This window comes from Oncorhynchus clarkii, chromosome 26 (genome assembly GCF_045791955.1).
Source record: "Oncorhynchus clarkii lewisi isolate Uvic-CL-2024 chromosome 26, UVic_Ocla_1.0, whole genome shotgun sequence".
In the NCBI taxonomy this organism is placed as follows: domain Eukaryota; kingdom Metazoa; phylum Chordata; class Actinopteri; order Salmoniformes; family Salmonidae; genus Oncorhynchus; species Oncorhynchus clarkii.
The window spans coordinates 20,056,048-20,065,424 of NC_092172.1; the positions used below are offsets into that span (position 1 = coordinate 20,056,048).

The 9,377-nt window shown below is 44.6% G+C and overlaps 1 protein-coding gene across 1 annotated transcript; it reads left to right on the forward strand.

Moving 5' to 3' along the window:
• Nucleotides 1-151: 151 nt before the first annotated feature.
• LOC139384568 (dynein regulatory complex subunit 4-like) lies at nt 152-9,376 on the forward strand. The gene is made up of 9 exons (XM_071129403.1): nt 152-277; nt 2,004-2,201; nt 2,311-2,482; nt 3,811-3,896; nt 4,059-4,214; nt 4,475-4,561; nt 5,772-5,948; nt 8,052-8,117; nt 8,313-9,376. The coding sequence occupies exons 1-9, from the start codon at nt 152-154 to the stop codon at nt 8,460-8,462; spliced, it is 1,218 nt and encodes a 405-aa protein (XP_070985504.1). The 3' UTR covers nt 8,463-9,376.
• Nucleotide 9,377: the final 1 nt, after the last annotated feature.

The window sequence follows — 9,377 nt, forward strand, 5'->3', positions numbered from 1 at the left end:
ACGTTTGTACTTTGTTTACGCTCCCTAACTAATTCAACTAATACAAAATGCTGCTCACATTTCCACATGTTCATTAGCTCTGGAAAGCGAATGACTGTCCAAATCGTGAAAATAAGACCTGTGCAATGTTGTGCGCAATTATTCCAACATCATGACACTAATTTTAGATTTCGTTGCATTACAGCCACCCAAAAAGAAGGTTGCAGCCAAGTCTGCCAAAGGGAAGACGCCCACAGTAGTAGATGGCCTTTCCATGGAGGAGATGTCGAAGGAGCAGGCAGGTGTTATTTCATGCACCTCTACATACGCTGAGTTGAACGCTGAGTTGTAATCAATGAATAGCATTCTCACATAGGTGTTCCTTTTGTCCAGGTGGGAAAGGGCAGTGTGGCGTGCAATAGAGATTGTGTCATCTGTGCATCTGTTGGTGCGGTATGCAAATTGGAGTGGGTCTAGCGTTTCTGGGATAATGGTGTTGATGTGAGCCATGACCACCCTTTCAAAGCATTTCATGGCTACAGGCGTGAGTGCTACAGGTCAGTAGTCATTTAGGCAGATTATCATAGTGTTCTTGGGCACAGGGACTATGGTGGTCTGCTTGAAACATGTTGGTATTACAAACTCAGACAGGGAGAGATTGAAAATGTCAGTGAAGACACTTGCCAGTTGGCCAGCGCATGCTCGCAGTACACGTCCTGGTAATTCATCTGGCCCTGCGGCCTTGTGAATGTTGACGTGTTTAAAGGTCTTACTCACATCGGCTGCGGAGCCAGACGGATTACTAGGATGTGTACTACGAGCATGCGCTGACCAATTATCAAGTGTCTTCACTGACATTTTCAACCTCTCCCTGTCTGAGTCTGTAATACCAACATGTTTGCTCTCACGCATGTTTCAGTGTTACTTGCCTCGAAGCGAGTATAAAAGTTATTTAGCTCGTCTGGTAGGCTCGTGTCACTTGGCAGCTCTCGGCTGTGCTTCCCTTTTGTAGTCTGTAATAGTTTGCAAGCCCAGCCACATCCGACGTGCGTTGGAGCCGGTGTAGAAAGATTTGATCTTAGTCCTGTATTGACGCTTTGCCTGTTTGATGGTTCGTCGAAGGGCATAGCAGGATTTCTTGTAAGTTTCTGGGTTAGAGTCCCGCTCCTTGAAAGCAGCAGCTCTACCCTTTAGCTCAGTGCGAATGTTGACTGTAATCCATGGTTTCTGATTGGGGTATGTACGTACAGTCACTGTGGGGACGACATCCTCAATGTACTTATTGATAAAGCCAGTGACTGATGTGGTGTACTCCTCAAGGCCATCGCAAGAATCCCGGAACATATTCCAGTCTGTGCTAGCAAAACAGTCCTGTAGTTTAGCATCTGCTTCATCTGACCACTTTTTTATAGCCCGAGCCATTGGTGCTTCCTGCTTTAATTTTTGCTTGTAAGCAGGAATCAGGAGGATAGGGTTATGGTCAGATTTGCCAAATGGAGGGCGATGGAGAGCTTTGTACGCGTCTCTGTGTGTGGAGTAAAGGTGGTCTAGAATATCTTTCCCTCTGGTTGCACAGTTAACATGCAGATAGAAATTAGGTAAAACTAATTTAAGTTTCCCTGCATTAAAGTCCCCGGCCACTAGGAGTGCCACCTCTGGATGAGTGTTTTCCTGTTTGCTTATTGCGGAATGCAGCTCATTGAGTGCGGTTTTAGTGCCAGCGTCAATCTGTGGTGGTATGGAGAGAGCTACTAAAAATACAGATGAAATCTCTAGGTAGGTAGTGTGGTCTACAGCTTATCATGAGATACTCTACCTCAGGTGAGCAAAACCTTGAGACTTCCTTAGATATCGTGCACCAGCTATTGTTTACATATATGCATAGGCCCCGCCCAGTGTCTTGCCAGAGGCTGTTCTGTCCTGCCGATAGGGTGTATCAAATCAACCATTTGCTTGATAATCCATGGGTTATGCTGCATAGCATATATTTATCTGAATCTACATGATGATGATCTCTTCGTCAGCTGGAGGAGCACATTGTGCGGCTGCGGGAGGAGATGGACAGGGAGAGGGAGGAGAGGAACTACTTCCAAATGGAGAGGGACAAGATCCACACCTTCTGGAAGATCACCAAGAGACATCTGGACGAGAGGAAGGCAGACCTGAGGAACAGAGACCGGGAGATGAAAGAGGCTGAGGAGCGCCACCAAGTTGAGATCAAGGTATAGTACACACACACCTACACACACATACAGTAACAGACACACAAACAGTGTTTAACCACATTAGAATAGTTATCAGGGTCCTTCCTATTACTGTTCTGTTCCTCAGGTGTACAAGCAGAAAGTGAAGCATCTGCTGTATGAGCACCAGAACAGCATCTCAGAGCTGAAGGGAGAGGGCGTGGTCTCTAACAAGCTGATGCAGAAAGAGCATGCCGAGCTGGAGAACGCGCTCTGCAAGGGCATGCGCACCCTCAAAGTGGACATTAAAACTTCTTACGGCTGAAATCCCGCTAACAGGATCGATATGACAACAGCCAGTGAAAGTGCAGGGCGCCAAATTCAAACAACAGAAATCTCATAATTAAAATTATTCAAACATACAAGTATTTTACACCATTTTAAAGATAAACTTGTTGTTAATCCCACCAAAGTGTCCGATTTCAAAAAGGCTTTATGACGAAAGCACACCAAACGATTATGTTAGGTCAGGACCAAGTCACAGAAAAACACAGCCATTTTTCCAGCCAAAGAGAGGAGTCACAAAAAGCAGAAATAGAGATAAAATGAATCACTAACCTTTGATGATCTTCATCAGATGACACTCATAGGACTTCATGTTACACAATACATCTATGTTTTGTTCGATAAAGTTCATATTTATATCCAAAAATCTCAGTTTACATTGGCGTGTCATGTTCAGTAATGTTTTGCTTTCAAAACATCCAGTGATTTTGAAGAGAGCCACATCAATTTACAGAAGTACTCATAATAAACATTGATTAAAGATACAGGTGTTATACATGGAATTAGAGATATACTTCTCCTTAATGCAACCTCTGTCAGATTTTTAAAAATCTTTACGGATAAAGCACACCATGCAATAATCTGAGTACAACGCTCAGACACAAAAACAAGTCATACAGATACCCGCCATGTTGTGGAGTCAACAGAAGTCAGAAATAGCATTATAAATATTCACTTACCTTTGATGATCTTCATCAGAATGCACTCCCAGGAATCCCAGTTCCACAATAAATGTTTGTTTTGTTCGATAAGTCCATGATTTATATCCAAATACCTCCTTTTTGTTCGCGTGTTTAGTTCACAAATCCAAATTCACGACGCGCAGTTCGTAGAAACATGTCAAACGATATATAGAATCAATCTTTAGGATGTTTTTATCATACATCTTCAATAATGTTTCAACTGGATAATTCCTTTGTCTTTAGAAATGCAATGGAACACAGCTACCTCTCACGGGCAAGGGCATGCGCACCCTCAAAGCCTGACTGAGCTCATGGCCTTCTGCCAGACCTCTGGTTGAAACAGCTCTCATTCTCTCCCCCTCACAGCAGAAGCCTCAAACAAGGTTGTAAAGACTTTTGACATCTAGTGGAAGCCTTAGGAAGTGCAATCGGAATCCGCTTTTTGCCTGCCATATGAGTTCTGTTATACTCACAGACATAATTCAAACCGTTTTAGAAACTTCAGAGTGTTTTCTATCCAAATCTACTAATTATATGCATATCTTAGCTTCTGGGCCTGAGTAGCAGGCAGTTTACCCTGGGCACCTTATTCATCCAAGCTACTCAATACTGCCCCGCAGCCATAAGAAGTTTTAAGGAGCAGGAGCTCTCCAACGAGAACCTCATCAAGGGCCTCAAACTGGTGCATGGCGTCCTCGCTCTTTCTGTCAGTATGCGCTTCTCACCACCCAGATCAATGTTCTGCCATTTTATCATATTTGCTTTCCACACACGTGTATGGTGACATTGCATTGATTGTAAATTCTTTCAATTTCTGTTTCAACAGAAAAACGACCAGGAAATGTGTGTCTGTCAGGAACAAATGTAGGAGATGAAGAGGAAGGAGGAGCGTCTGGAGAAGGACATGGCAGAGGTGCTGCTGCAAAACAAGCGCCTGACGGAGCCCCTGCAGGGGGCCAAGGAGGAGGTGACCGAGCTGCAGAAACAACTGGCCAACTACGAGAAGGACAAGACCTCACTGGCGGTGGGTTACACACACAACCACAGAATAGAATACATTATATTTAATGATATGGTAATTATAGAGAAGATTTATAGCATAAAGCAACAATGTAGCAGTATAACAGATATGCATAAAAAATATTCATATAGCAACATGGAAAAGTAAAATTCCCTCAAATGCTCTATGATGAATGGTTTGTGTTGGGTGTATCTGAGAGTGAATAGAAATGTAGTAGGGTACTTGGTGAAAGTAAACAGGAGTGATGGTGCCTGTCTTGATAGGGGGCCAAGGCACGTCTGAAGGTCGCAGATAAGGAGATGAAAGACCTGACGTGGGAACACGAAGTGCTGGAACAGAGGTTTAGTAAGGTGAGAAGCTACAATTACACACATACACACGTACAAGCGTGCACACACACATGCACAACAACTCTGGTTTGTAATGACAAAGGCTTTTGTCCTCACATGTTCCATAAATTGTTGTCACTTGACTGAATCAAATCAAATGTTATTTGTCACATGCGCCGAATACAATTGGTGTAGACCTTACAGTGAAATGCTTACTTACAAGCCCTTAACCAACAATGCTTTAAGAAGTTAAGAAGGGAAGAAAAAAATAGAAAATAAAAGTAACAAATAATTAAACAGCAGCAGTAAAATAACAAGCGAGTCTATATACAGTGTGTACAGGCACAGAGTCAATGTGTGGGAGCACCGGTTAGTCGAGGTAATATGAACATGTAGGTAGAGTTAGTGTGACTATGCATAGTTTATAAACAGAGAGTAGCAGCAGAGTAAAAGAGGGGTCTGGGTAGACCTTTGATTAGGTGTTCAGGAGTCTTATGGCTTGGGGGTAGAAGCTGTTTAGAAGCCTCTTGGACCTAGACATGGCGCTCCAGTATTGCTTGCCGTGCAGTAGCAGAGAGAACAGTCTATGACTAGGGTGGCTGGAGTCTTTGACAATGTTTAGCATCTTCCTCTGACACTGCCTGATATAGAGGTCCTGGATGGCAGGAAGCTTGGCCCCAGTGACATACTGGGCCGTACGCACTACCCTCTGTAGTGCCTTGTGTTCGGAGGCCGAGCAGTTGCCGTACCAGGCAGTGGTGCAGCTGTAGATCTTTTTGAGGATTTGTGAACCCATGCCAAACAGAACGTTTAGCCTTTTCAAATTTGGGACAGGGAAGAATCTGAGAAAAAAATTGGCACTGTGTTCATGAGATTAAGGGTTAGAACTAAAAAGGAGTCTACACTGATATCTGTGTTCCATTCAAATAAAAAAAGGAGTTTCCCACCATTGTTTCCTTTGACGTGATTACAGAGGAGTTCAAGGATGAGTCATTCTGCCCTTTTACCCTGTGTACAGGAGACCACGGCACAAACTAACTACACAGACCGTTTATTAGGTCGACTAAAAACGTCCTAGTAACTGGACACTTTTCATCCGTACAATGGCTACTATTGAAGGACTGTCCCTCTGTTATGCACTCACACACCCAAAAAAATGGAACAGAATTGAATCAAATGTAATCTGTGTTTCTAACTGAGCTGAGCCAATCCTTTTGTCTGTGTGGTGCAGGTCCAGGTGGAGCTTGATGACCTCTATAAGAAGTTCACCCAGGCCATCCAGGAGGTGCAGCAGAAGAGTGGCTTTATGAACCTCCTGTTGGAGAGGGAACTGGGGGCTCTGACCAACACCCTGGAGAAGAAGGAGGCTCAGCTCAACGCCCTCGTCGTGGTCACACGCAAACTGGAGGTATGCTACCCTCCACGTGATACCTAACCCTAACCCTAGCTTCATGTCCACATCCTGGTTCAGCCCTAACTCTCAACCACAACCCTAGCTTCATGACCACATCCTGGTTCAGCCCTAACTCTGAACCCTAACTTCATGTCTACATCCTGGTTCAGCCCTAACTCTCAACCACAACCCTAACCCTAGCTTCATGTCCACATCCTGATTCAGCCCTAACTCTCAACCACAACCCTAACCCTAGCTTCATGACCACATCCTGGTTCAGCCCTAACTCTGAACCCTAACCCTAACCCTAGCTTCATGTCTACATCCTGGTTCAGCCCTAACTCTCAACCACAACCCTAACCCTAGCTTCATGTCCACATCCTGATTCAGCCCTAACTCTCAACCACAACCCTAACCCTAGCTTCATGACCACATCCTGGTTCAGCCCTAACTCTGAACCGTAACCCTAACCCTAGCTTCATGACCACATCCTGGTTCAGCCCTAACTCTGAACCCTAACCCTAGCTTCATGACCACATCCTGGTTCAGCCCTAATTCTCAACCCTAACCCTAGCTTCATGTCCACATCCTGGTTCAGCCCTAACTCTCAACCACAACCCTAGCTTCATGTCCACATCCTGGTTCAGCCCTAACTCTCAACCACAACCCTAACCCTAGCTTCATGTCCACATCCTGGTTCAGCCCTAACTCTCAACCACAACCCTAACCCTAGCTTCATGACCACATCCTGGTTCAGCCCTAACTCTCAACCACAACCCTAACCCTAGCTTCATGACCACATCCTGGTTCAGCCCTAACTCTCAACCACAACCCTAACCCTAGCATCATGACCACATCCTGGTTCAACCCTAACTCTCAACCACAACCCTAACCCTAGCTTCATGACCACATCCTGGTTCAGCCCTAACTCTGAACCCTAACCCTAGCTTCATGACCACATCCTGGTTCAGCCCTAACTCTCAACCACAACCCTAGCTTCATGTCCACATCCTGGTTCAGCCCTAACTCTCAACCCCAACCCTAACCCTAGCTTCATGACCACATCCTGGTTCAGCCCTAACTCTCAACCACAACCCTAGCTTCATGACCACATCCTGGTTCAGCCCTAACTCTCAACCACAACCCTAGCTTCATGTCCACATCCTGGTTCAGCCCTAACTCTCAACCCTAACCATAGCTTCATGAACACATCCTGGTTCAGCCCTAACTCTCAACCACAACCCTAACCCTAGCTTCATGACCACATCCTGGTTCAGCCCTAACTCTCAACCACAACCCTAACCCTAGCTTCATGACCACATCCTGGTTCAGCCCTAACTCTCAACCACAACCCTAGCTTCATGTCCACATCCTGGTTCAGCCCTAACTCTCAACCACAACCCTAACCCTAGCTTCATGACCACATCCTGGTTCAGCCCTAACTCTGAACCCTAACCCTAACCCTAGCTTCATGACCACATCCTGGTTCAGCCCTAACTCTCAACCACAATCCTAACCCTAGCTTCATGTCTACATCCTGGTTCAGCCCTAACTCTCAACCCTAACCCTAGCTTCATGACCACATCCTGGTTCAGCCCTAACTCTGAACCCTAACCCTAGCTTCATGACCACATCCTGGTTCAGCCCTAACTCTGAACCCTAACCCTATCTTCATGACCACATCCTGGTTAAACCCTGACCACAACCTTAACCACCCTGACTACACAAGACTACACAGCTCCATCATACCAAAGAAGCTACGCTAGTACCCTACTCTCTTGTGTTGAGCTAACAGTAGAGTTGTGAAAACAACTAGCACCACATCTCATCAGACATGCTTTGTGGTGGATACTGGCTACAAGCCAATTTGTCATTCAAGATTAAAACAGAGAGGTGTTCTTAACAGAAAAATGTGATCTTCATTCCATCGTGCGACTATGTTTTCTGTTGCTAAGTCCTTGCTATCAGGTTTCTCTACTCTACTGTCCTAGAAGCTGATTATCCAGTGGCTTCAACCACATCAAATTGTAAACCTTGCCTGTGAGCGTAGTTATACTGGTGGAAGCTTACAGTAGACTATTCTGCAGCCAAACAACTCTATTTGTTTTTTCCTTGCAGGAAGTTGTGGACTCCAAGAACATTGCGATCATGGACTTGCAGTATGAGTTGGCGCGGGTTTGTAAGGTGAGCATGTTGGCTGAATACAATGCCTTTTGGTTCTGAACCCTATTTAGTTTTGTACATTAAGGGGAAAACAACAGGATTATAACTATGTAATAGAATAACTAACCAATCCAAAATCAATACATTCTCATCTTTATAGGCAAAAGTGATAATAGCATCTGAATAAAAATGTTAACATCTCTGTCTGATGGGCAGGCCCATAATGACCTACTGAGAACCTATGAGGCCAAGCTGCATGCCTTTGGGATCCCTATGGAGGAGCTGGGCTTCAAGCCCCTGGAGAGCAGTGTGGCTGGACACTCCCTGGGCCAGGGCCCTGCAGGCCTGGTGTCTGCCCCCACATGAGAAGCCCCCATACTGGGCTCAGAGACACAAACACTCCCCTGACCCACACAGAAGATCACTTACTGCAGTGCTAATATGACTCTTCTTTCTACCTCAGTCTTTTTATTGTATTGTTTGATAGAAATACTACTGAAGATCAACAGCAACTTCCTGTTTGCTAAGATGAACTTGTCTTTTCCCACTACACTGTAAACATTTCCAAATATAATATTTCAAAAAGTAACTCAGCTGCTCTATGTGTGTATATACTCACACATGGTGAATGAACAACAATATGTATGTTTTTATGCCGAGATGAGATCCATGTTTGTTCAGTCATCTCACTAAAGGGCAGGCAAAAACCTGTAACATAGACACCAGGGTAGATCAGCATATCATCAGGACTATCAAACCCCAACTCAAACAGGATTTCCTGAGTCTTACTGCCAACAAAGTAATTTTTCTGAGGAGCCTGCTATAGACAGCAATAGTAATGGCGTCTTTTTGTAGGCACCAAATCCAGCATGGTGCATTGAACAAAGCCTATGGGAAAATTTAGTTTTTGTAGGGTTTTTGGATGAATGCTAAAAATAAGGTCTGGTTAACACAGGTTAAGGAGATCTTATATGTTTTGTTCTACACGATAATCTTCATCAGCTAACATCACTTTTGTGAATTATGAAGCGTTTATGTAATGAAATAAAAGACACCCAAAGGCTTCATAATTCATAAAGATCACGTTAACTGGCTGATATCTCGTAGAACAATTATCTCATGTGTTACTTTCCCCAGTTTCTGTGTTGTTGTGGGTTTGTATGTGTGTGTATTTCAGGAAATGGCTTCCTGGAATCCTAAAGCAACTGATTGGTCGGCCCCATCGCTGGCTAGACCTCTGACCCCTCCCTCTCATTAGGGGAAACAGCTCCAATTACCAAC

Bases quoted from the DNA above. Each gene is read 5' to 3' on its own strand.
- LOC139384568 (XM_071129403.1), top strand. From the start codon at position 152: ATGACACTAATTTTAGATTTCGTTGCATTACAGCCACCCAAAAAGAAG. The intron at 2,202-2,310 runs GTATAGTACACA...TCTGTTCCTCAG, and splicing joins GCCACCAAGTTGAGATCAAG to GTGTACAAGCAGAAAGTGAA. The intron at 2,483-3,810 runs GCTGAAATCCCG...ACTGCCCCGCAG, and splicing joins GGACATTAAAACTTCTTACG to CCATAAGAAGTTTTAAGGAG.